This window comes from Oncorhynchus kisutch, linkage group LG2 (genome assembly GCF_002021735.2).
Source record: "Oncorhynchus kisutch isolate 150728-3 linkage group LG2, Okis_V2, whole genome shotgun sequence".
Classification (NCBI taxonomy): domain Eukaryota; kingdom Metazoa; phylum Chordata; class Actinopteri; order Salmoniformes; family Salmonidae; genus Oncorhynchus; species Oncorhynchus kisutch.
Window position 1 is genome coordinate 21,039,424 of NC_034175.2, and position 27,999 is coordinate 21,067,422.

A 27,999-nucleotide genomic window follows, 5' to 3' on the forward strand; every position below is an offset into this window, starting at 1 on the left:
GAACAAGTGTGCACTGCGCATTTTGTTTGTCCAAATGATGGCACATCTGCTACTGACATCGGTCGTCATTAATACCATACGTTTATGAGGCATTTTGCATTACACTCAATGGTTAAATACTTTTTGTGAGTGGAATTTATCCACAGACTGGAAAAAGTAAACCTCCCTTAAAGTGCGTGTAGTGACCATTGAAGCATAGTGAATTAAATTGATGGCACCAAACACTCAATGTCGAGCGAGGTTAGCATGCGCCTGACATTGAATTAAGATGATAAAAGAGGAAGAAGGAGTGTCTTCTTCCGCGAACACCACAACAGATGTGTAATAATGAAAGTAGGTAAACATAGTAAATAAACTGGAACCTAAATGTCCATTTATGCAAGGGTGATGCAACCAATTGTTCTATCCTGCACGCTGAAGGAATCAAACTGTATTCATCGGTGGTTTAATTGAAAATGAGAACGTCGTTGGACATCAATGTCAATGGACTTCTGCTGCTCTTATGTGGCGTTAACCTGGCCGGCACACTTGGGTACAAGCCTGTCATCATTGTTCACGGCCTCTTTGACGGTCCTAAACAATTCCTTATGATGAGTCGTTTGATACAAGAGGTACGTTTGTAGAGGCTTGGCCTCTACAACACACATTTAACCATAATTATATACTTATTAAAACAGAAAAGAAAACAATTATGTTTTTTTAACTTACCCGTTATTTCACCAGGTAAATTGACTGAGAACACGTTCTCATTTGCAGCAACGACCTGGGGAATAGTTACAGTGGAGAGGGGGATGAATGAGTCAATTGTAAACTGGGGATTATTAGGTGACCGTGATGGTTTGAGGGCCAGATTGGGAATTTAGCCAGGACACCGGGGTTAACACCCCTACTCTTACGATAAGTTCCATGGGATCTTTAATGACCTCAAAGAAATTGAGACTGATTAGATCATTGAGGTGTACAGTACCAGTCAAAAGTTTGGACATTCAAGGGTTTTTCTTTCTTTTTTACTATTTTCTACATTGTAGAATAATAGTGGTGACAACATATTAGGAATCATGTAATAACCAAAAAAAGTGTTCAATAAATCAAAATATATTTTATATTTGAGATTCTTCAAAACTGGGTGGTTTGAGCAGTGTATGCTGATTGGCTGAAAGCCGTGGTATATCAGACTGTATACCACGGGTATGAAAAAACATGTATTTTTACTGCCCTAATTATGTTGGTAACCAGTTTATAATAACAGTAAGGCACCTCGGATATTTGTGGTATATTGCCAATACACCACGGCTAAGGGCTGCTTAGCCATGGTACAGTGGTGAGAACAAGTATTTGATACACTGCCGATTTTGCACGTTTTTCAGCCTGTAATATTGGCCCATCATATCATTATACTGAGGCCCAAGAGGGTGTGGTATATAGCCAATATACAGTAGGGAGAACAAGTATTTGATAACCTGCTAAATCGGCAGTGTTTCCTACTTACAAAGCATGTAGAAGTCTGTAATTTTTTATCATAGGTACACTTCAACTGTGAGAGACGGAATCTAAATCAAAAATCCAGAAAATCACATTGTATGATTTTTAAGTAATTAATTTGCATTTTATTGCATGACATAAGTATTTGATACATCAGAAAAGCAGAACTTAATATTTGGTACAGAAACCTTTGTTTGCAATTACAGAGATCATACGTTTCCTGTAGTTCTTGACTAGGTTTGCACACACTGCAGCAGGGATTTTGGCCCACTCCTCCATACAGACCTTCTCCAGATCCTTCAGGTTTCGGGGATGTCGCTGGGCAATACGGACTTTCAGCTCCCTCCAAAGATTTTCTATTGGGTTCAGGTCTGGAGACAGGCTAGGCCACTCCAGGACCTTGAGATGCTTCTTACGGAGCCACTCCTTAGTTGCCCTGGCTGTGTGTTTCGGGTCGTTGTCATGCTGGAAGACCCAGCCACGACCCATCTTCAATGCTCTTACTGAGGGAAGGAGGTTGTTGGCCAAGATCTTGCGATACATGGCCCCATCCATCCTCCCCTCAATATGGTGCAGTCGTCCTGTCCCCTTTGCAAAAAAGCATCCCCAAAGAATGATGTTTCCACCTCCATGCTTCATGGTTGGGATGGTGTTCTTGGGGTTGTACTCATCCTTCTTCTTCCTCTAAACACGACAAGTGGAGTTTAGACCAAAAAGCTCTATCAGACCACATGACCTTCTCCCATTCCTCCTCTGGATCATCCAGATGGTCATTGGCAAACTTCAGACGGGCCTGGACATGCGCTGGCTTGAGCAGGGGGACCATGCGTGCGCTGCAGGATTTTAATCCATGACGGCGTAGTGTGTTACTAATGGTTTTCTTTGAGACTGTGGTCCCAGCTCTCTTCAGGTCATTGACCAGGTCCTGCCATGTAGTTCTGGGCTGATCCCTCACCTTCCTGATGATCATTGATGCCCCACGAGGTGAGATCTTGCATGGAGCCCCAGACTGAGGGTGATTGACCGTCATCTTGAACTTCTTCCATTTTCTAATAATTACGCCAACAGTTGTTGCCTTCTCACCAAGCTGCTTGCCTATTGTCCTGTAGCCCATCCCAGCATTGTATAGGTCTACAGTTGTTAAGAATCATACAATGTGATTTTCAGGATTTTTGTTTTAGATTCCATCTCTCACAGTTGAAGTGTACCTATGATAAAAATTACAGACCTCTACATGCTTTGTAAGTAGGAAACACTGCAAATTTTGCAGGTTATCAAATACTTGTTCTCCCCACTGTATATATTATCCATATACCACACCCTCTTGGGCCTCAGTATAATGATATGATGGGCCAATATTACAGGTGGAAAACATTGTGTTTGCTCTTGGTATTGGGGAAATTATGACTGGATGACTTGACCATCTGCTTTTTTCTCTCTGGAGAATGTTTAACAGGACAATGGCCACAGGTTTTTAGAGGAATAGAATGTTATGTATGATATACATTTCTATCACAGGTGCACTAAAACAGGATCTGATCAAATTCTCACTTCATGTGAAACTGTTTCCATGGATACTTAAGTGCGGAAAAAAAGAAAGTGAGAGTACTTTATACAGTGTGTGAGCGATAAAATGTTTTTTGGGGCAATGTTTTACACCTAGTAACTCATAAATAATAAGTAGAAATATCAAAACTTGTATCCACAAATAAAAGCACTAAGAAGGCAAAAAAAGCATCCACTTCAGTTTCACGTGAAGTGAGAATTTTAGAAGATCCTGTTTTAGTGCACCTATGACACAAATGTATGTCGTACATAACAACGCAATGTGGAGTGCCTGGATACAGCCCTTACCCGTGCTTTATTGGCAACATACCACAAACCCCTGAGGTGTCTTATTGCTATTCTAAACTGGTTACCAACATAATTGGAACAGTAAACAAGTAAATGTGCATCATACCTGTGGTATATTTAAGCAATAATTCCCGGGAGGCGGGGTGTGGTATATGGCCAATATACCACGGCTAAGGGGTGTTCTTATGCATGACGTGGAGTGCCTGGATACAGCCCTTAGAGCAGCCCTTAGCTGTGGTGTATTGGAAATATACCACAAACATCCGTAGTGCCTTATTGTTATAATAAACTGGTTACCAACATAATTAGAGCAGTAAAAATACATGTTTTTTCATTCCCGTGGTATACGGTCTGATATACCACAGCGTTCAGCCAATCAGCATTCAGGGCTCGAACCACCCAGTTTATAATGTATGTTATAATATGATAGGATTGTTTTTTTTAACAGTTTCACTCACTATTGTCATTGGTTGCCTACATAACCTGGTTCAAGTAATCATGACATTATCCTGAAGAAGGCACAGTGATGCAGAAATGTTAGTAAATACCCAATAAATTACTGGGAGTTTATATATGGAGTGTGCGACTCTCTTTATTTTTAATATAATATGATAGGATAACATGTTTCAGGTACATCGTTTTTTTCTTGTAACTTGCAATATAAGCTGATGTATTCTTTTGACAGGCCCATCCAGGTACCAACGTGTCAGTGATAGATCTGTATGATAACATGGCCAGCTTGAAGCCACTGTGGGAGCAGGTGCAGGGCTTCAAAAAGTTGCTCTATCCAATCATGCAGGAGGCAGAGAATGGCATCCATCTTATCTGCTTCTCACAAGGTCTCTCTATCTCAGTTATTTAGCATTTTTTGGAACAAGACGTAGCGATATAGCGCTTTCCGCTTAATGCTGTCTTCCCCTGCTTCTCTTAGGTGGTCTGATATGTCGAGGACTTCTTTCTACACTTCCTGACCATAATGTCCAGTCCTTCATCTCCCTGTCATCACCACAGGCTGGCCAGTATGGAGGTCAGTGATGGTCACTTTCTTCTCCTAAGTCATTTTTTAAAATCAGGCCTAGGTATAGCTCTTTCTAACACAATGAAGTTTTGATTTTTGTCATACAACAAAGTAAAACAAATTATATTCATGTCTCACATTTCAAATAAAAAGAGAACATTTGCAAGCCGTGTGTAAATTTGAAACACATACTGTATGTTCCACACACCACACACATTTTACTAGCCTTTTCGTTGTGCTTCTCCCACAGACACAGATATTCTGAAAATGGTTTTTCCTCACTATCTAAAGGCCCGTGTTTTTCACGTGTGTTACTCTTCAGTAGGACAGAAATGGTCCATCTGCAACTTCTGGAATGGTAAGAGAGAATTGAGTAGTTAAAGGGGAACTTCGGTGTCGAACAAATAGAGAACCAGAACATTCGTTTGTAGATGTGTATCTGAGTACAGTAAAGAGGCTCCTTTGTGCTTGCACCAAAATGTTTTGTCCTACCAGACCCACACCAAAGAGAACGCTTCCTGAAGAGCAGCAATTATCTGGCCCTGCTGAATGGAGAGAGACCACACAGGGAAATTACAGGTACTGAAATTCATTCCTACAGCAGATATTTCAGTATCCAAAACTGAAAATCTAGATTAGATTAGTCACCATTGATTGATATGGGCCAGACAAAATCTCCAGCAAAGTTCCTTTACTTCTCCTTTCACACTGACATGTCTGCATAATGGACAAAACTACATTTTGTAGCAACATATTATGTTTGGCTTAAATTTCTTTCTCAATATATATTTGATAAAACTGCAGATTTAGTCTGGCCCTACTGACACTGTTGGCCTAAGTAGTTTTAATTCTATAAAATGTGGAGAGACATAGTTATTCTCCATCTCAGAACAAATAAATGTCTCTCTCTCTCTAATCATCAGAGTGGAGGAAGAACTTCCTGCGTATCAACAAGCTGGTGTTGATTGGAGGACCAGATGATGGCGTGATTACACCATGGGAGTCCAGGTATCCTTGGTCACCATCACCACCATTATTTTATACTAAATTAATTGCCCTGTTGTATATCCTGCATTCTTACACACACATTGGTTGCATCTCTGAGACGTGGGCTCAACACTAGTGACTCTATACCTATTGGACTAACCATGTCTGTTCTCTCCAATCAGTCACTTTGGATTTTATGACATTAACGAAACCATTGTTGAGATGAAGAACCAGGAAGTAAGTTACTTTAATGGTACCATCTACCATCATTGATAATGTTCATGTCCTAATGTGATGGATAACTATGTGCTTCTCTGTCTCTCTCATTTGAATAGTGGTACGGTAGGGATTCGTTTGGGCTGAAGACACTGCATGCTCGTGGAGACCTGGCTGTGTTTGTGCTCTCAGGAGTGAAGCACAGCTATTGGCATTCGAATGAGACGGTGTTCAGAGATTGCATAGAGGAGTGGCTGACATGAACATGCTCACGTTCACACATACACACTAAATATAATGTTCACAGAAAAGGTTCTGCAAATTGTCTTTGATTGACATCTCATAGTTGTATGTAGTGCCTATTTTATATTTTTATACATTATTGTTTGTCTGTGATTATGAAACAGCGAAATCAAGTGTTTTTTGTGCAGTAATAGGAAATACACTGAATTTAACTAAATTTCACATGGTGTGTTCTTGCCCAATGCTTCCACTCTTCTCCTGGTGAATCAGACTTGTTTCTCTCTTTGAATAAATCTGTGTGATAGTGTATAATCTTTATATTTGACTGAATCTTCAAAATGATTGATTACAGAATATCGGACTACCATGTGGGTACACAATCGCCCAAACATGCGCATTTCCTAGTTACACAAGGAGGGGGGGGGGGGGGGGGGGGGGATATTCTGGAAATGATTGCCATCAGAATCAAATGTAATCTATAATGTTGCATAAACTTGAATTCCATTCCATTGTCGCTATTAGTTGAGGGAGGAGCTCTGACACTGTACATTACCAATGAAAAGTGTGCCTATGAAAATAATAAAATAGACTGCTGACATACGGACATTCACTTCTCAAAACGGGTGTAAGCATTAGTCCAAACAGAGATTTTCTATTGGACAAATTAAGGTAGGTCCCTCTCCGTTTCGTTTACGAAACGTTTCGCAACAGAATCATCGTAATGAATACACCCCAGGTATGAGCAATGACGTCAGCAAGGTAGCGCACACTCACAGCTCCTTTCCGGTGTAGGCTACTGCAGTGCGCTCGAGTTCCTGGTTGACATTGTAAGACACTTAAAAAATATATAGTATTTATTTTTAACCATGTGGTCATTGGTAAAGTCATGAATGGTTTTACAACATTTAGATGGGACCCGGTTAACTTCACCGAGGATGTCACCGGGTTTTAAGTTTGCGTTTAATACTTCCCAACTTTATCGGGTTTAGAGCGCGAAACCAGATTTAGCTTCTAGAGACAGATAAACCGTACTCATCCAAACGCTTTATGCTTGCAGATGGTCTAAAAGTGGAGATACAGAAAACAAATCTGTGATTTTGGCAAACTCTAAAGGACGAAATTATTTTGGTAAAGTTATACTGCTTGATTCAAACTGTGAACATGTAGCCTATAACTTTCGTGGTCACGGACTTCGTGTCGGAATGAAACTTATTTACACACCTATGTTGCTTAAAATAGGATTGCATAGACAGGTAATTCGTCTTGGCTATACGTTGTGTATCACGGGCAACATAAATCAACAACCGTCAACTTTTGATATTGTATAGGAATAAACAACAGCAGCCTACAGTTCATAATGATCGGTACAAGCGAGCAGTGAGACGAATGGCGGAGAGAGCGTGGACGTTTGATACTTGTTTTTCGCTTTGACAGTATCAGAAATGTACTGTCAGCGTGGCTCAATGTCGACGTGTAGGCGGCTGTGGTTTTCTACTGTGTGCTAAAAGAGCCAACGCATTGAGCAAAACATCCACACTATAATATTAAAGCACACTGACAGGCAAGCAAAAATCGAAGCTCTTAAGCAGCAAACTAGTGAGAGCAGATAACTTTTATAAGTGGGCCAAATGTGAAGCCAACTTTTGAAAACCCAGTTCTGACTTGGAAAAACTACTTTGAATGTCACTGCCAGCAAGTGCAATTATACAGAATGTAATTCTAAGATTAGATATCCAACCATTCTCTACAGCATGATCAAAAAGTTTAGAATACATTTAGTTAAGACTGCAGCCAATAATCTTTTCTGCTTTATTCCAACAGAATATTGAAGATCGTTCTGTGGACATCAGGGGATTTTCTAGCCCTTCCGTCTACTATGTCCTCCAGAGGCAAAGGTGAGGGGTGTCTGGTGTGTGGGGGTGACCTGCACGGTAACCAACGGCGATGGCTCTTTGGGGGTCAGAACAAGAAAGATGGTCAGCCTCAGACCCCATCAGACTCACCGGGTAGAGGAAGTCTCTCCAGGTCTTCTCAAAGCAGCCCCTGGGGTGAGGTGTGTGTGTGTGTGTGCACTTCTGTGCCTGTATGTGGGTGTATGTCAGTTCTAATGTTTTCTTTTCCCACTTTGAAGGTAGCACCATGTCCCTTGGCTCCACAACGTCTCTCTCCTCACTGTCCTCACCCGCTAAAGCAATGGACCTTCTCTCTGTGCTGACACACATACTAGGCCAGCCCGTACCACGGGGCAGTGGGCGGGGGGAGTTCTTGTGTGGCAAATGCGTTTCAGTTCTAGAGCGGGTTTTCAAGTTTGACTCTGTCATTTCCAGAGTGAGGGTCTTATCCTCCGAGAGGCTTCAGAAGTTGATCCAGGAGAGGGACAAGGTCAGGCAGTGGGTACGTAGCGCTTACCGCCAGCGACACCCTCGGGATTTCAGGATGAGGAACAATACTAGTGAGGAGGATGGTGAGGGAATGGGAGACAGAGAGGGTTACAACGAAATGTTGAAGGAGAACATGGCCTTGTCAGAGTATGAGTGCTGGTCTGAGAAATGGGACGCATGTCCATACTTCAGGAGAACGGGGAAAAGATGCACAAAGGGGAAAAATTGTGAAGGATGTGATTCTCTGAGGGTGTCCGACTCCGCCTATGAGTCAGTTTGTGGGGTTCCCCGCCGCCTACCCTTCCAACCCTTTCCCCCCTTGGCCCTATCGAGGAACAAGTCGCAGAGCATGCCTCTTCATTGGTCAAGAGTGCCGTCGCTAAGTTCTAGCCCAGCATCATTGGCTGGATCCACTCTCTCCTTACGAGCGTCCTCTCGCACTGAGTCCATCCAATCACTGGATTCACTGGATTGCTGTGATCCATTTGATTTTCCAGGTGATTTGTCACTCCTGGTCCTCAGAGAGTTGAAGGGTATTGAAGGAAAGCCTGTCAATTCACCTTCGGGGAGTAAGATTCCCGTTTTGGGAAAGAGGGAAGGGCGATATTCAGGAGAGGTAGGTAAGACATCCCCCCCTGAGGTAACAAGGGTGCTGAATTTTGGAGAGCGGGAGAATGGAGGAGAGGAAGTTGCTGGAGAGTCCAATGACGTTTTGACTGAATTGAGGGACGAGTTTATTCCACTACACAGAGAGGTGAGATTTCTCTTGTATTCTATCAAAATCCAGCATACCAAATAACGACAGGAAGTTATTATGAGTTGGACCAGGATTGTTTCCTGACGACAACACTTTGGGTTCCCATAGCCTATAAATGAGCCATTCCCTGGTCAGGAAAATATCTCTGCCCTAAATGACGATTTTCCAACAGGTTGCCTTGCCTGTAGTCTGTGGATCACTCCGTCGATCACGGAGTATAAATATTTACTTAGTGGTCTGTCAAAATCATCTAGGATCTATCATGTCTGTAGCCAGTACAAAGGTCCAACTCTGAATCTTTTCTTACTTATAAATACAGGAATAGGACTTCAACAGAAATAAGTGACAATTTATGTCTTTCACAAAATGCAGTTTTCTTATTTTTTATTTCAGAGCAATACAGGCCGAGTGCACCTTGCAGTCAGACAGTTGAGAGGACAGCTTGATCAAGCTATGGCACGCATCAAGACCCTCGAAACTGAGCTTAAACACGGGACCAAAACCAAACCAGATACCAATGTCAGTGGACCAAAGGATTGGATTAAGGTAAGCACTGAGTAGTTTATTGATTTTTCACTCTACTTGATTCCCCCATGTTTAGACATTTTCAGCTGCATTCCCAGACACAAATGAAGCCCAGTCATGGACTAAAAAACATTCTCAATGGAGATTCTCCAGGACTAGGCAGTCTCTGGGAAACCGGTCCATAGTATTTATAGTAACTCAATTGAGAAAGAAAACAGTTTAAATTGGTGAGCGGAATGGAAGTGTCATGATAATTTGGTTGCGTACACACAACTAAGTTTGACACTCCCTGACATTTTATACACGATAAACAGGTATAGGCCTAGTCAGCCGGTGCACAGCCATATAATGGCCTGAACATAGTTTCCCTAACATGCTTCTTCTGCATGTACTTGCTTGCGCACACACACGTCTTCAGAATCACTTGGATAGCAATGTCTTTAAGCCCGGCTTGTATTGACTAAGCACAAATAAAGCATTATGCAAGGAATGATGGGTGTGTTACAGTTTGTTTGGTCTCTGGACCAGGGAGTGTCCTCTTTCCTTAATGCAGGTGGGTGTGTTACAGTTTGTTTGGTCTCTGGACCAGGGAGTGTCCTCTTTCCTTAATGCAGGTGCGTTCATATAACCACACACACACACACAACCACACATCTCCCTGGAATCTTCCCCAACTAGAGGAGCAGCTCAGGATGGCTTTTCATAAAGAGATCATTAACATGCTACTCAGCTGCTTAGTGGCGTCTGTTAACCTTCTCTCCTTACAGTAGACTCAAGTTATTCAACCCGGCACCTACCTATGGTTCTAGCATGTCTGGGCCTCACCCCCAGCTGTTAAGGCATCTTACCTAAACTGATTCTCATTTCATGAGATTCACGTCTGAGATTTAGGTCTGGCTTGAGTTCCAGTTTTAGGGATATTTTAGGAAGCCCTATTAGCAAGTTCAGTCTGGGAATGGGAGCTGTAAATCCACAAAGAGCTTTGACGATTAAGATCACCACAGCCAGCTCTATACAAGGAAATATTTTAATTTGCCTGGAATCTGGCATTAGCTCCACCCAATCCTAGAAAAGTTCAAATAAGTCAATCGTTGGGATTAAGTATTTGTATGCACTGTGTGAGGTCTTACAGTATATCAAGCTTTTGTGGTGGGGAACTTTCACACTTGGCACTTGCAGGGCAGATTATAGGCTTATAATGTGTTTTCTAAATCTATTGCAAGAATACAAACTGATTGCCTGCATTCTTTGAAAGCATCAGCTGGAACATAGTGGCATATATCACCCACAAGACACTGGCTTCAAAATGGAGAGGTCTGCTGCTCCAGCCTGGTCCCGTATCTGTTTGTGCTGTCTTGGCAATGCCTGTGGTCATTGTCATCAGTTTGAAAGACAACACAAATGGATCTAGGACCAGGCTAGTCTGCTCTAATATCGCTGTAACAATGCCAGCCCCCTGTTGACTTAACAACCTTCATTAAGTGCTGTGTATGTTGTGATTATGGCTTTTTCAGTTGTCGCAGAAGGACGGTGGAAACTTGCTTCTGCAGAGTTTGGGGCATTCGCTGCACAGCAGAGACCGAGTTATCCAGGTGAGTGATTCATAGTGATTCTATGAGGGGAGACAATGCAGTCATGCTGAAAACACAGGGATCCACTTCACTCAGGAATGAGACACTGGCTGAGCTAGTGGAATGTTGCCATCACAACATGGACACCCCACGCTCTTAAACTTAAGATATAGTGGTATTAGCAATTTTCAGCACTAAAGTTTATATGGGTGAGCAAACTTCCTTAGCTTAACATAGCCAAATAGATAAATCAAATCGGTTTAATATAGAGTACCAGTCAAAAGTTTGGACACACCTACTCATTCCAGGGTTATTCTTTATTTGCACTATTTTCTACATTGTAGAATAATAGTGAATATATCACAACTATGAAATAAGGCACATGGAATCATGTAGTAACCAAAAAATGTCAACAAATTAAAATATATGGTATATTTTAGATTCTTCAAAGTTGCCACCCTTTTCCTTGACAGGTTTGCACACTCTTGGCATTCTCTCGACCAGCTTCATGAGGTAGTCACCTGGAATGCATTTCAATTAACAGGCAAGCCTTGTTAAAAGTTAATTTCTTTAATTAATTTCTTTCCTTCTTAATGCACTTGATCCAATCACTTGTGTTGTGACAAGGTAGGGGTGGTATACAGAAGAAAGCACTATTTGGTAAAAGACCAAATAAAGAAATGACAGTCCCTCATTACTTTAAGAATGAAGGTCAGTCAATGTGGAACATTTTCAAGAACATTGAAAGTTTGTTCGAGTGCAGTCGCAAAATCCATCAAGCGCTATGATGAAACTGGTTCTTTTGAGGACCGCCACAGGAAAGGAATACCCAGAGTTACCTCTGCTGCTGAGGATATGTTCATTAGAGTTGTCAGCCTCAGAAATTGGCAATTAACTGCACCTCAGATTGCAGCCCAAATAAATGCTTCACAGAGTTCAAGTAACAGACACCTCTCAACATCAACTGTTCAGAGGAGACTGCATGAATCAGGCTTTCGTGGTCGAATTGCTGCAAAGAAACTACTACTAAGGGACACCAATAATAAGAAGAGACTTGCTTGGGCCAAGAAACATGAGCAATGGATATTTGACCGGTGGAAATCTGTCCTTTTGGTCTGATGAGTCCAAATTTGAGATTTTTAGTACTAACCGCCATGTCTTTGTGAGACGCGGAGTAGGTGAAATGATGATCTCTGCATGTGTGGTTCCCACCGTGAAGCATGGAGGTGGTGGTGTGGGGGTGATTTGCTAATGACACTGTCTGTGATTTATTTAGAATTCAAGGCACACTTAACCAGCATGGCTACCACATCATTCTGCAGCAATACGCCATCCCATCTTGTTTGCGCTTGGTGGGACTCGTTTGTTTTTCAACAGGATGATGACCCAACACACCTCCAGGCTGTGTAAGGCCTATTTGACCAAGAAGGAGAGTGATGGAGTTCTGCATCAGATGACCTGTCCTCCACAATCACCCGACCTCAACCCAATTCAGATGGTAAGGGATGAGTTGGACCACGGAGTGAAGGAAAAGCAGCCAATTGCTCAGCATTTGTACGGAACTCCTTCAAGACTTTTGGAAAATAATTGAAGTTGACTACCTCATGAAGCTGGTTGAGAGGATAACAGCTTTGCACACTCTTGGCATTAAGGCAAAAGGTGGCTACTTTGAAGAACCTAACCTTTAACACTTAGTTATTACATTATTCCATATGTGTTTTTTCATAGTTTTGATGTCTTCACTATTATTCTACAATGTAGAAAATGGTAAAAAAAATACATTAAAACCCTTGTAAGTAGTTGTCCAAACTTTTGACTGGTACTGACATATATATATATATTTTAATGTTTTTATTGTCACATTTATTTGGGTGTGTACACAGTTTAGCTAATGTTATAGCGGGTGCAGTGAAATGCTTATATTACTAGCTCCTAACAATGCAGTAAAATGTCAAACAGGTACACAAATAATCCATTTAAAAGAAAAAAAAGAAATGTCGGAACAAATCCAATTCTCAACCCAAATTGCACTGTAACAGCAATCCAACTGAGTGGTTGTGGCAAACCCTGTTTTCTTAAACTATCATTGTCTCAATATTTATCATTGCGACATTTGTTTAAATGCAGTTTTTGTATTCTGGTGTAATTGATATCATTAAATCTCTTTTTCCATATATTACATCAAGTCCTTTTCTGAAGCCATCTCTGGGACAAGCCGTGTGTTATTCCATGATCAGACATTCATTTCCTGTCTCCCTGTCTGTCTCAGGAGTGCATGTGTCTGATCAGGAAGATGTGTGTTGAGGTGGGGACAGGGACAGACGTGGCTGACAGACTAACACAGACACTCGCTGACAATCTGAAACAAACTCTCTCCGACAATAAGGTGAGGGCTCAGATTGATCCCATTTGATTATGATTTGAATAAGCTAATGGTTTAACATAATAAATAAACTTGTGTAGACTGTCAAAGCATGGACAATTAATATGTGTGAATATTTCCTTTTTTAATATGACATTACTTAAGTGATAATGCCAGAGAAGCCGGTGTTTGGAGGATATATTGGTATGGGTGTTGTTGGGCCCGAGATGACATCTCTGACAAACCGTGCCAATATATCCTCCAAACACTAGCTTCTCTGGCATTATCACTTAAGTAATGTCATATTAAAAAAGGAAATATTCACACACATTAATTGTCCATGCTTTGACAGACTACACAAGTTTATTACACATTATACAATGGGTTACCAACATATTAAAATAATGATTGACATATTTTCATTAAACGTTATTTTGATTAATTTCATCCTTCCACAAGATATAGTCCCGACACACATCTAGGGTTGCTAGAGACGCGACCCAGTCGTTCACTCTGCTTGTTCTGTATCTATGGATGCGACCCAGTCATTCGTTATAAATGTTCCATTGCCATACTGGCTGGCAACGTTCTTATCCCTTGCTTGCTTGCTAGCCAACTACGGCTAACTTACAGTCAAGTTCAGCCAGAATAACAGCAAAATAGCTGCATTTGTTTAAGCTGTTTTCTAGTGACATTTAGTTGGATACATCCATAACAATGAGCTAATTAGGTGTGATTTCCCTTGGCATAGAAAATGTGCTCACTTGTCAGGACACTATTGTTCAGGGGAGCTAGCCAACTGCACAGCTACTGTAACAAAATCACTTCAAACTGAAGCTGGAAAGACTGCAAATTTGCCATTCGTTTTAACTTTTTCAATTGACATTTCTTATATATATCCATAAAAATGGCTCCAGCTGATTTCATGATTTCGACTGGCAGAGAAATGGCTAATTACTATGGGTCAGCTGGATATCGTATTTCAATATTGAAACAATTTTGAAAATGTCGCAAGACAGACTGCAAGGTTTATACAAATCTCTGCTGTTGAAAACAAATTGTTAGGCTAAAAATAAATCTGAGATAATGTCTAGATGCTTTTTATAGTGGAAATCAAGTTTATAAGTTGCCTGACTGGGTTGATGAGACAGTGGATTGCGCAGTCAGATGGAACAGAGTATATAGGCATTTTAACATCATATATTTAGCTGGTGGCAATTTGTGGAATAGACACCGGCTGGTATGCAGTCTTAAGCAATCAGTATTCAGGATTAGACCCACCCGTTGTATAATTTGGGATATAGAGCATTTCTGTACAGGGTTATTTTGCTGATGTCTTATGTTCTACCTCCTCTTTAGCAAGCCCTGGAGGCTCTGCGCTCAGAGATGAGTGAGAAGGAGAAGAGGATGGAGAGCGAGCTGGAGGCACTGCAGAAGGCTGGGAGAGACCGGGAGAAAGACCTCTCCACACTCAACACTGTACTCCAATGTAACCAGTACATCATCAATGTGAGTCTGAAGTTGAACACACACACACACACACGTGATTGCTGTGTTACCAGTGTATGGCAGTTGCTGTAGAACAAGTACACACACACACTCAGATGTATTCATTCACTTTGATTAACAAAGGCAACATTGTGCTAGATACACTATAGTCACTCAGTCAAAGGTGTTACTAGTAATTTCTCACATAAGGGCTTTGTTTTTGTTTTCTAACCCCCAGGAACTGAGAGTGGAGCTGGTTGAGAAGGAGCAAGTGCAGCGGGAAGGGCAGAAGGAGAAGGAAGTGTGGAGACAGCGGGACCTGGCCCTCAAAGCAGTCCTACAGGAGAAAGAGTCACTTCTCCTCTGCCTGAAGGAGGCGCTAGAGAGCTCTCAGAAAGACATGCAGGTGAGGGGATCACATCAACATACAGTATCTCTACGTTGAATTAAATTGGGTCCGACGAGAAGGATATCCTGCTTTCACTGGAACAGGCCCAGATCCACACCTTTTGCGTGAAGAAAAGACACCGGAAATGGGGATGCAGATCGGGGATCCTTCTAAGAATCCGGAGGCGAGCGAGTCAACTCCCAATGCCTTCCATTCTTCTTGCTAATGTACAATCATTGGAAAATAAAATTGGTGACCTACTATTAAGATTATCCTACCAACGGGACATTAAAAACTGTAACATCTTATGTTTCACCGAGACGTGGCTGAATGAAGATACAGACAATATAGAGCTAGCGGGATTTTCCATGCAACGGCAGAACAGAGACGCTACCTCTGGTAAGATGAGGGGTGGGGGGGGGGGTGTGTCTTTTTGTCAATAACAGCTGGTGCGTGATGTCTAATATTAAAGAAGTCTCGAGGTATTGCTCGCCTGAGGTTGAGTACCATATGATAAGCTGCAGACCACATTATCTTTGAAGAGAGTTCTCATCTGTATTATTCATAGCCGTCTATTTACCACCACAAAACGAAGCTGGCACTAAGACCGCTCTCAACCAACTCTATAAGGCTATAAACAAAGAAGAAAATGCTCACCCAGAAGTGGCGCTCCTAGTGGCCGGGGACTTTAATTCAGGCAAACTTAAATCAGTTTTACCAAATTTTTACCAGCGTGTCGTGTGCAACCAGGGGGGGGGGGGGGGATCCTGGACCACCTTTACTCCACACACAGAGATGCATGCAAAGCTCTCCCCCACCCTACATTTGGCAAATCTGACCATAATTCTGATTACGGCTTACAAGCAAAAACTAAAGCAGGAAGTACCAGTCTCTTAATACGGAAGTGGTCAGATGACGTGGATGTTACACTACAGGACTGTTTTGCTAGCACAGACTGGAATATGTTCCAGGATTCGTCTAATGGCATTGAGGAGTACACCACCTCAGTCATAAGCTTCATCAATAAGTGCATCGATGACGTTGTCCCCACAGTGACTGTACATACATATCCCAACCAGAGGCCATGGATTACAGTCAACATCTGCATCGAGCTAAAGGCTAGAGCTGCCGCTTTCAAGGAGTAGGAGACCAATCCGGACGCTTATAAGAAATCCCGCTATGCCCTCAGACGAACCATCAAACAAGCAGGGCGTCAATACAGGATTAAGATTGAATCTTACTACACCAGCTCTGACGCTCGTCGGATGTGGCAAGGCTCAAACTATTACGGACTAGAAAGGGAAACCCAGACACGAGCCGCCCAGTGACGCGAGCCAACCAGATGAGCTAAATGCCTTTTATGCTCACTTCGAGGCAAGCAACACTGAAGCATGCACTAGAGCACCAGCTGTTCTGGGTAACTGTGACAACGCTCTCGGTAGCCGATGTGAACAAAACCTTTAAACAGGTTAACAACATTCACGAAGCTATGGGCTAGACTGATTACCAGGACGTGTACTCAAAGCATGCACAGACCAACGGTCAAGTGTCTTCACTGACATTTTCAACCCGTCCCTGACCGAGTCTGAAATACCTACATGTTTCAAGCAGACCACCATAGTCCCTGTGCCCAAGGAAGCGAAGGTAACCTGCCTAAATGATTACTGCCCCGTGGCACTCACATCTGTAGCCATGAAGTGCTTTGAAAGGCTGGTCATGGCTCACATCAACAGCATCCTCCCGGATACCCTAGACTAGAGGTCGACCGATTATGATTTTTCAATGCCGATACCGTTTATTGGAGGACCAAAAAAAGCCAATACCGATTAATCGGCCTATTTAATAAAAATAAAATAAAAAACATTTACATTTTATTTATTTGTAATAATGACAATTACAACAATACTGAATGAACACTTATTTTAACTTAATATAATACATAAATAAAAATCTATTTAGCCTCAAATAAATAATGAAACATGTTCAATTTGGTTTAAATAATGCAAAAACAAAGTGTTGGAGAAGAAAGTAAAAGTGCAATATGTGCCATCTAAAAAAGCTCATGTTTAAGTTCCTTGCTCAGAACATGAGAACATATCAAAGTTGGTGGTTCCTTTTAACATGAGACTTCAACATTCCAAGGTAAGAGGTTTTAGGTTGTAGTTAATATAGTATTTATAGGACTATTTCTCTGTATACCATTTGTATTTCATATACCTTTGACTATTTGATGTTCTTATAGGCACTATAGTATTGCCAGTGTAACAGTAAAGCTTCCGTCCCTCTCCTTGCCCCTACCTGGGCTCAAACCAGGAACACATCAACAACAGCCACACTCGAAGCAGCTCCACAAAAGCCGCAGCCCTTGCAGAGCAAGGGGAATAACTACTCCAAGTCTCAGCGTTTCAAACGTCACTCGCTCTATCGCACCCCGCTAACTAGCTAGCCATTTCACATCGGTTATACCAGCCATTAGGCTGATAGGCATGAAGTCATAAACAGCGCTGTGCTTGCGAAGAGCTGATGGCAAAACGCACGAAAGTGCTGTTTGAATGAATGCTTACGAGCCTCCTGCTGCCTACCATTGCTCAGTCAGACTGCTCTATCAAATCATAGACTTAATTATAACATAACACAGAAATACGGGCCTTTGGTCATTAATATGGTTGAATCCGGAAACTATCATTTCGAAAACAAAACGTTTATTATTTCAGTGAAATACGGAACCGTTCGGTATTTCATCTAACGGGTGGCATCCGTAAGTCTAAATCTTTTTGTTACATTGCACAACCTTCAATGTTGTCATAATTACGTGCAATTCTGGCAAATTAGTTCGCAACGAGCCAGGCTGCCCAACTGTTGCATATACCCTGACTCTGCGTGCAATGAACGCAAGAGAAGTGACACAATTTCACCTGGTTAATATTGCCTGCTAATATGGATTTATTTTAGCTAAATATGCAGGTTTAAAAATATATACTTCTGTGTATTGATTTTAAGAAAGGCATTGGTGTTTATGGTTAGGTACAGTCGTCCAACCATTGTGCTTTTTTCGCAAATGCGCTTTTGTTAAATCTTCCCCCAGCGTTGCATCGATTATATGCAACGTAGGACACGCTAGATAAACTAGTAATATCATCAACCATGTGTAGTTATAACTAGTGATTATGATTTGATTTTTATAAGATAAGTTTAATGCTAGCTAGCAACTTACCTTGGCTTACTGCATTCGCGTAACAGGCAGTCTCCTCGTGGAGTGCAACGAGAAGCAGGTGGTTATAGCGTTGGACTAGGTAACTGTAAGGTTGCAAGATTGGATCCCCCGATCTGACAAGATGAAAATCTGTCGTTCTGCCCCTGAATAAGGCAGTTAACCCACCGTTCCTAGGTCGTCATTGAAAATAAGAATGTGTTCTTAACTGACTTGCCTAGTTAAATATAGGTATAAAAAATATTTGTAAAAATCGGCCAAAAATAACCGATTACCGACTGTTGTGAAAACGTGAAATCGGCCCTAATTAATCGGCCATTCTGATTAATCGGTCGACCTCTACCCTAGACAAATCAAATCAAATCAAATGTATTTATATAGCCCTTCGTACATCAGCTGATATCCCAAAGTGCTGTACAGAAACCCAGCCTAAAACCCCAAACAGCAAGCAATGCAGGTGTAGAAGCACGGTGGCTAGGAAAAACTCCCTAGAAAGGCCAATACCTAGGAAGAAACCTAGAGAGGAACCAGGCTATGTGGGGTGGCCAGTCCTCTTCTGGCTGTGCCGGGTGGAGATTATAACAGAACATGGTCAAGATGTTCAATGTTCATAAATGACCAGCATGGTCGAATAATAATAAGGCAGAACAGTTGAAACTAGAGCAGCAGCACAGTCAGGTGGAAGTTGAAACTGGAGCAGCAGCATGGCCAGGTAGACTGGGGACAGCAAGGAGTCATCATGTCAGGTAGTCCTGGGGCATGGTCCTAGGGCTCAGGTCAGTTGAAACTGGAACAGCAGCATGGCCAGGTGGACTGGGGACAGCAAGGAGTCAGACCCACTCCAATTTGCATACCGCCCCAACAGATCCACAGATGACGCAATCTCAATCGCACTCCACACTGCCCTTTCTCACCTGGACAAAAGGAACACATATGTGAGAATGCTGATCATTGACTACAGCTCAGCATTCAACATCATAGTGCCCATGAAGCTCATCACTAAGCTAAGGACTCTGGGACTAAACACCTCCCTCTGCAACTGGATCCTGGACTTCCTGACAGACCGTCCCCAGGTGGTAAGAGTAGGCAACAACATTGTCTGCCACACTGATCCTTAACTCTGGGGCCCTTCAGGGGTGTGTACTTAGTCCCCTCCTGTACACAACTCCAACACCATCATTAAGTTTTCTGACGACACAACAGTGGTAGGCCTGATCACCGACAACGATGAGACGGCCTATAGGCAGGAGGTTCGAGAACTGGCAGTGTGGTGCCAGAACAACAACCTCTCCCTCAATGTGAGCAAGACAAAGGAGCTGATCTTGGACTACAGGAAAAGGCGGGCCGAACAGGCCCCCATTAACATTGTAGTGGAGCAGGTCGAGTTTCTAGTTCCTTGGTGTCCTCATCACCAATGATCTATCAGTACCCCCTGCACACTGACTCGGTACTGGTGCCCCCTGTATATAGCCTTGTTATTCTTATTGTTTCTTTTTATTTTAGCCCACTTGGTAAATATTGTCTTATTCTTGAACTGCACTGTTGGTTAAGGGCTTGTAAGTAAGCATTTCACGATAAAGTCTACACTTTTTGTATTCGGTGCACGTGCTGTAGGATTTAGATCAGGACTCCTACTCTGAGAGGCTTTGTGAATACAGACCCAGATGTCTTGAAATATAGTGTTTTGAGTCATTTGAATAATTCTTCGTTTGACCATTCCTGATATAAATATAATTGATTCCAGGTATATCTCTTTTTAGTGTGCCCACAATTGTTTGTGTCAGGTGCTGCATTCACCAGTGCTGCATGCACTGACCTCTGTTATTCAAGTTAAAGGTACTACATGTCGATTGTCTCACCGATGTGGGAGCTAGGCGAATTGCAACAACACTTAGGCTGAATATAAACAACTTCCCCACTCCCACGCATACCAGTTCCCTGCAATACGGTGGAGAGGTTAGCGCTATCCGACATCAAAGGATCCCGGATAGCATGGACCATGGTGGCGACTATTTTACTTTCAGTTTCGTCCACCAACTTCAAACAGTCGTAGATATTTCACTGCGATGTAGATGGTACAATGATACTAATGATAATGAACTATTCGGTGCATGTTTTCTCACATAAACTGAAATAGTTCGAAGAGTGTAGAATTTTAGCAACCAGGAAATGACAGAGCGATTTCTACGTTGGCCGCCTTGTGCTTGAGGAGGAGATGACCACTCCTATTAGCGGTGGAAGAGGGTTCTAGAGCTGGGCGATATGGACAAAAAGTCACAATGTGACGAATAACTATTTTGCTTGATAACAATAAATAGATTACAACGCAATGTTCGTTCTAAGCTGCGCGTGTGTGCAGCCACACACCTCCAACGGGACTGACGCGCAGAATAAATACCAATGCCGCACAGACGCACTTAACGGAGTTCGCCCCATTAGTTTGTACTTTTTAGATAATTTTTTCTGTGATCGAATCAACATTATATCAATCCATTTTCAATGCAACAAACCAAAACAAATGTAACTTTGCAAGATTGAGTCTCTGATTTTGCCCAACGGAATAGAATTATATAGGCGGGTGTCGCACATCAGCGGTCTTGAGCTTTTCAGTTCAGATCAGACCACAGAGCGCATATGCACATTTGTTGATATTCTTTGCTAGTTATTAGCCCAGTTATAGACAAGTATAGGTCAGCAATGGGGAGTTACTGCTTCCAACAAGAACACAAAACATGTTGGCCACATTTCAAGCTGTCTTGGTAAAAAGCGTATGTCTAAAGGGGCATTGCTGTATTTTAAGACGAGCTTGAATATGCAAATAAGCTAATAGACAGAGGGGTAGCCCACATTGTCTAATTCTCTATATGGTAATAATAATACATTTTATTTTGTAAAGTGGTTTCTTGCATCATACAACACATTAAAATGCAATGTACAGTCACCTATTTGACCAATGTTACAGGCCCGGTAAAAAGTTATGAATTAATGTCAAGCCCTTCATAATGTAAAAAGGTTTTAAGTCTCATGCAAAGTAGGCATGAACAGCAAATATAGGCTACTGTAGGCTATTCATAGAAATCAAAAGCTATTTCCATGTGAACATTTTATGTGATTCACACTGTTTTGTTGGTGTGCCTACGTTATGCTCAAATAGCCACTATAGCCTATTGGCTACTGTCTAAAACTGTAAGGGGACAGTCTGTGTTCACTGTAAATGTGTACCAGAAGTTGCACAAAATTCTCACACGGTTCAAGTTTCCTCTCACAAGACCAAACATTTGCTCAGTGCCCCAAAAAAATTGCGGGAACATTGCTTCAACAATAAAAAATTGTTTTAATGTACAGTTACTTCGCATTAGCGCCAGGGCTCTAGACACAGTTTTACAGTGCTATGTAAGTCAACTGAGATGGTAGCCTATTATTTAAAAAGTAAGCTATTTATCTAACATATTCAGGGAATGCATGATTGATATTTTGATGTGCAACCTGTCAAAATAGGATCCAGAATGATCAGTTTTATGTTTTGGCTCTTTGTGCATATACAGTACCAGTCAAAAGTTTGGACACACTTACTCATTCCAGAGTTTTTCTTTATTTTTTACTATTTTCTACATTGAAGAATAGTAGTGAAGACATCAAAACTATGAAATAACACACATGTAGTAACTAAAAAAGTGTTAAACAAATCATAATATATTTTAGATTTGTCAAAGTAGCCACTGTTTGCCTTGACTACTTTGCACACTTGGCATTCTCTCAACCAGCTTCACCTGGAATGCCTTTCAACCAGCTTCACCTGGAATGCCTTTCCAACAGTCTTGAAGGAGTTTCCTTCACTCTGTGGTCCAACTCATCCCAAGCCACCTCAATTGGGTTGAGGTTGGATTATTGTGGAGGCCAGGTCATCTGATGCAGCAGTCCATCACTCTCCTTCTTGGTAAAATAGCCCTTACACAGCCTAGAGGTGTGTGATCATTGTCCTGTTGAAAAATAAATGATAGTCCCACTAAGCGCAAACCAGATGTGATGGCGTATCACTGCAGAATGCTGTGGTAGCCATGCTGATTAAGTGTGCCTTGAATTCTAAATAAATTACAGACCGTGTCACCAGCAAAGCACCGCTACACCACCACCTCCATGCTTCACGGTGGGAACCACATATGCAGAGATCATCCGTTCATCTACTCTGCATCTCACATAGACACGGCGGTTGGAACCAAACATCTCAAATTTGGAATCATCAAGCCAAAGGACAGATTTCCAACAGTCTAATGTCCATTGCTCATGTTTCTTGGACCAAGCAAGTCTCTTCTTCTTATTGGTGTTATTTAGTACTGGTTTATTTGCAGCAATTTGTCCATGAAGGCCTGATTCACAGTCTCCTCTGAACAGTTGATGTTGATCAAATCAAATTTATTTATATAGCCCTTCGTACATCAGCTGATATCTCAAAGTGCTGTACAGAAACCCAGCCTAAAACCCCAAACAGCAAGCAATGCAGGTGTAGAAGCACGGTGGCTAGGAAAAACTCCCTAGAAAGGCCAAAACCTAGGAAGAAACCTAGAGAGGAACCAGGCTATGTGGGGTGGCCAGTCCTCTTCTGGCTGTGCCGGGTGGAGATTATAACAGAACATGACCAAGATGTTCAAATGTTCATAAATGACCAGCATGGTCGTATAATAATAAGGCAGAACAGTTGGAACTGGAGCAGCAGCACAGTCAGATTGACTGGGGACAGCAAGGAGTCATCATGTCAGGTAGTCCTGGGGCATGGTCCTAGGGCTCAGGTCCTCCTAGAGAGAGAGAAAAAAAAAGAGAATTAGAGAGAGCATATGTGGGGTGGCCAGTCCTCTTCTGGCTGTGCCGGGTGGAGATTAAAACAGAACATGGCCAAGATGTTCAAATGTTCATAAATTATCAGCATGTTCGAATAATAAGAAGGCAGAACAGTTGAAACTGGAGCAGCAGCACGGCCAGGTGGACTGGGGACAGCAAGGAGTCATCATGTCAGGTAATCCTGGGGCATGGTCCTAGGGCTCAGGTCCTCCGAGAGAGAGAGAAGGAGAGAATTAGAGAACGCACACTTAGATTCACATAGGACACCGAATAGGACAGGAGAAGTACTCCAGATATAACAAACTGACCCTAGCCCCCTGACACATAAACTACTGCAGCATTAATACTGGAGGCTGAGACAGGAGGGGTCAGGAGACACTGTGGACACCCCCGGACAGGGCCAAAGCAGATGTCTGCTACTTAAAACTCTGAAACATTTATTTGGCTGCAATTTCTGTGGCTGGTAACTCTAATGAATTTGTCCTCTGCAGCAGAGATAACTCTGGGTCTTCCTTTCCTGTGGCGGTCCTCACAAGAGCCTGTTTCAACATAGCGCTTGATGGTTTTTGCGACTGCACTTGAAACAAGAAACTTGTTCTTGAAATGTTCCACATTGACTGACCTTCATTCCGAAAGTAATGATGGACTGTCATTTCTCTTTGCTTTTTTGAGCAGTTAGACATAATATGGACTTGCCCTTTTACCAAATAGGGCTATCTTCTGTATACCACCCCTACCTTGTCACAACACAACTGATTGGCTCAAACGCATTAAGAAGGAAAGAAATTCCAGAAATGAACTTTTAACAAGGCACACCTGTTAATTGAAATGCATTCCAGGCGACTACCTCATGGAGCTGGTTGAGAGAATGCCTAGAGTGTGCAAGCCTGTTATCAAGGCAAAGGGTGGCTGAAGAATCTAAAATATGCAAACTTTTTTGGTTACTACATGATTCTATATGTGTTATTTCATAGTTTTGAATTCCTCACTATTATTCAACAATGTAGAAAATTGTAAAAATAAAGAAACCCTTGAATGAGTAGGTGTGTCAACTTTTGACTGGTACTGTGTGTGTATGTGTTTTATATATATGAGAGATTTTCTTTTGCCAGCATATTGCCCTGTAGACTATATTAGTCACTGAGGAAGTGGGGACTCAAAACACTTGGCTAGATGGCTATATACCAACAATATCAGAGTTAGCAATGTTGGCTAATTGATGGGACTCGGCTACTTTATGTTTACGGAACAAAAATATAAATGCAACAATTTCAAAGATTTTTATAAATTAAATAGGCCCTAATCTATTGATTTCACATGACTGGGAATACAGATATGCATCTGTTGGTCACAGATACCTTTAAAAAAAAGTAGGGGCGTGGATCAGAAATCAGTCAGTATCTGGTATGACCACCATTTATCTCATGCAGCACAACACATCTCCTTCGCATAGAGTTGGTCAGGCTGTTGATTGTGGAATGTTGTCCCACTCCTCTTCAATGGCTGTGCGAAGTTGTGGGAACTGGAACACGCTGTTGTACATGTCGATCCGGAGCATCCCAAATGTGCTCAATGGGTGATATGTCTGGTGAGTACACAGGCCATTGAAGAGCTGGCACATGTACAACTTCCAGGAATTGTGTACAGATCTTTGCTACATGAGCCCGGACAGTATCATTCTGAAACATGAAGTGAGGGTGTCGGCTGAATGGCACGACAATGGGCCTCAGGATCTCATCAAGGTATCTCTGTGCATTCAATTTGCCATCGATAAAATGCAATTGTGTTCATTGTCCGTAGCTTATGCCTGCCCATACCATAAATCCACCGCCACCATGGAGCACTGTGTTCACAGTGTTGACATCAGCAAACCGCTTGCCAACACGTTGCCAAACAGGTGGTGTGCGGTTGTGAGGCCAGTTGGACGTACTGTCAAATTCCCTAAAACGATGTTGGAGGCGGCTTATGGTAGAGAAATGAACATTAAATTCTCTGGCAACGGCTCTAGTGCAGGTCAGCATGCCAATTGCACACTCCCTGAACTTGAGACCTCTGTGGCATTATTTTGTGACAAATGCACATTTCAGTGTGGCCTTTTATTGTCTGTGTAATGATCATGCTTTTTAAATAGGCTTCTTGATATGCTACACCTGACAGAAATTCTCACTAACAGGGATATAAACACATTTGTGCACAACATTTGAGAGAAATAAGCTATTTGTAAATATGGGATCTTATTTCAGCTTATGCAACATGGGACCAATACTTTACTCCAAATTTCAAAGTTGCTCCAAATGTGAAATGTCTGTATTGTTCCATTTCTCCTTGCACAATGTGGGGAGAGGGAGTGGGAGTGGCTCACTCACATAGCAGCCGACCATGAAACGGGGACAGGCAGATACTTTTAAAGCAGGAATCAACATAATGCATAGGCTATTACTGTTAACCAAATAATAGTTTTAGAACAATCTACAGGAATGTTGTATAGCAAAATCATAGAATATTACCGACGTACACAAAATGCTTCGGTAGGAGTAATGCAATGTCTGTTGTCCCAGCTCTAGTTTTTTCCCCCATATTGATTACAGAAACTTATCTGGCTTTTGTTGTCAAGTAGAAAGTCTGCATTTTAGAATGCGATTTTGTATTGGCCCAAAATATATATTTTTCACCCACTATTACTGCAGCTACTTTATGGACTTTTTCTGAAATTACAATGCAAATATTCTACATGTTGCTCTTCGGGTAGACTTTCCTCCTCATTATTTGTTATCCTTTCCCCCAGGCGCTGTCGGACTCTGTGATTAGCCAAGGGGTGTCAGGAGGCGGGGCAGTGGGGGCACTGGCCTCTCAGCTGGAGGAGAAGGAGAGCCTGGTGATAGCCTGGCTTCAGGACAGAGAGGAGCACAGCGCCACCATGTGCCGGGAGGTCTCCAAACTCACCACCGCCCTTCAGGACTATCAGGGCATAGTGCAGGTGAGTGCAAATGAGGATGGTAGTGGATGCTTTCACCAATCCCTGTCTTTCATATCAGTGAAGAGGAAGCCATTTAAGACTAGTAAGATGCTCCCTCTATATACTGAGATGTGTTGTGTCTTCCATTGTCTTTTACACAATTCAGGTCATCTTCAGTGAGGTACCTAAAATACCAAGCCTATAATATAGTTTGGTCATTTGAACCCATACCTTTCCCCTCTTCCCCCCTTCTCAAGGAGCAACAGCAGAATCATAGTCAGACGGTGTCTTCGCTGTCAAAGCAACTCAACGACCTGAGGGAGAGCGGGAAGGAGAACAAGGAGGCACAGCGAGCCTGGCGGAGCGAAAAGGAGGACAAAGAGCGGGAGGAGAGGAAATTGAGGGAGAGCCTGGAGAAGAGAGACGAACTCATTGAGGTATGTCCGTACATGAGCGAGATATGTCCATACTTGATCTTAGAAAAGCACTAAAGAGTGGACCAAATTAACACGGAATATTTTGATTTGTTAACCTGTTTTATTTAGCAAGTTCTCCTGGATTCCGAGGAACGGGATCATCTACTCAAAGAACTTCAACAGAACCTGCTGAACAAATTTGAACCCATGATTGCTGTCAAACACACATGAAAAAGACAAAGAAAATAGTGAGAGAGCAAAAAAATGTGGAACCATGAAGGTACAATGCACATTTTATATAGATGAGTTGCATGAACCAGTACTTTCTTGCACCACAGGTAGTTTACTACTAACTATAATTATATGTAGGCCTATTGAAAAGGTTGTGTTTTGCACATTTGCAGTAGTTGATCTTCCCTTGGCAGGCAAGCCTTGGTTTTTGTGTTAAAATAATTTATGTCCTTTACAAAACTCCTGACTGGATTTTTGTCAATAATGATAATGTTATTGCTCCATTTTGGCATCATTCTTATTTGTGTATTCATATTCACTGAATTAATTGATGAAGTATGCTAGTAGTTCATGTCTGACATGGACCAAAGTATATGTTGAATTTGCTTAAATGGTACTCTGTCAATGAAATATATCAATACAGACGGTTCAATCAAATCCTTTCATTGACTGAGAGTACTATTTATGCAAATTCAAAATACACTTTGGTCCATGTCAGACATTGACTAACTACTAGCATGGGACATAGGGACTAACTACTAGCATGGGACATAGGGAAATGTGTCATGAGATTTGTTCATGTATCCTTCAGGGCATAGTGTAGTGCAACCTAATTGATAAATGCTGTCAGAAGGGGGATTATTATTGTGTTGGATTTGGACCGTTTGAAGTTGCAGTTTCCCAAAAGCTTTCTTTATTGGTCTCTGTATTATTATTTTTCTGAATGTGCCATTTTGGTTATTTTATTCATTCTGCCATTTTCTTTACACATTAGCTTACATCATACTGCTTGGTATTTTGATTGTCATGAAGGGGTTAATATTTTTTACCCCAAAATATTTATTTTGACTTTTTGGGGGGTTTAATTTTACTACAGAATGGTTTGATACATTTATTTTTGGAAAAGGTTTCTAATTTCATGTCTCTTGTTTTTATGTTCTGTCTTTTAATGTTCTGTTTCCTTTTTTCCCATTTTGTATTAGACCTACTGCCTGTCTTTTGGGGTTTTGCTGCCATGTTTTCATTTTAAGTCTTTGTGAGATTGAGAAATAAACCTCACTTTTTGATCAAAATGAT

At 41.8% G+C, this 27,999-nt stretch overlaps 2 protein-coding genes across 4 annotated transcripts; both read left to right on the forward strand.

Moving 5' to 3' along the window:
- Positions 1 to 9: 9 nt before the first annotated feature.
- Positions 10 to 6,118, forward strand: LOC109909354 (lysosomal thioesterase PPT2-A). The gene is made up of 8 exons (XM_020508420.2): positions 10 to 611; positions 4,022 to 4,175; positions 4,268 to 4,363; positions 4,605 to 4,712; positions 4,850 to 4,933; positions 5,278 to 5,362; positions 5,524 to 5,578; positions 5,677 to 6,118. Exons 1-8 carry the CDS (start codon positions 456 to 458, stop codon positions 5,818 to 5,820), a joined length of 882 nt encoding a protein of 293 aa, XP_020364009.1. The 5' UTR covers positions 10 to 455; the 3' UTR covers positions 5,821 to 6,118.
- A 387-nt stretch (positions 6,119 to 6,505) lies between these two features.
- Positions 6,506 to 27,998, forward strand: LOC109909243 (probable myosin heavy chain ECU04_1000). 3 transcript variants are annotated; one of them, XM_020508323.2, is made up of 11 exons: positions 6,506 to 6,627; positions 7,622 to 7,848; positions 7,932 to 8,935; positions 9,332 to 9,484; positions 10,978 to 11,055; positions 13,304 to 13,420; positions 14,756 to 14,905; positions 15,123 to 15,290; positions 26,105 to 26,296; positions 26,533 to 26,712; positions 26,821 to 27,998. In XM_020508323.2, exons 2-11 carry the CDS (start codon positions 7,677 to 7,679, stop codon positions 26,920 to 26,922), a joined length of 2,316 nt encoding a protein of 771 aa, XP_020363912.1. In that variant the 5' UTR covers positions 6,506 to 6,627; positions 7,622 to 7,676; the 3' UTR covers positions 26,923 to 27,998. The 3 variants fall into 3 exon arrangements, with proteins under 3 accessions (XP_020363912.1, XP_031646409.1, XP_031646400.1); XM_031790549.1 differs by having other exon boundaries at positions 6,601 to 6,627; positions 7,622 to 7,853; positions 7,932 to 9,484; XM_031790540.1 differs by lacking the exon at positions 6,506 to 6,627 and having other exon boundaries at positions 7,757 to 7,853.
- Position 27,999: the final 1 nt, after the last annotated feature.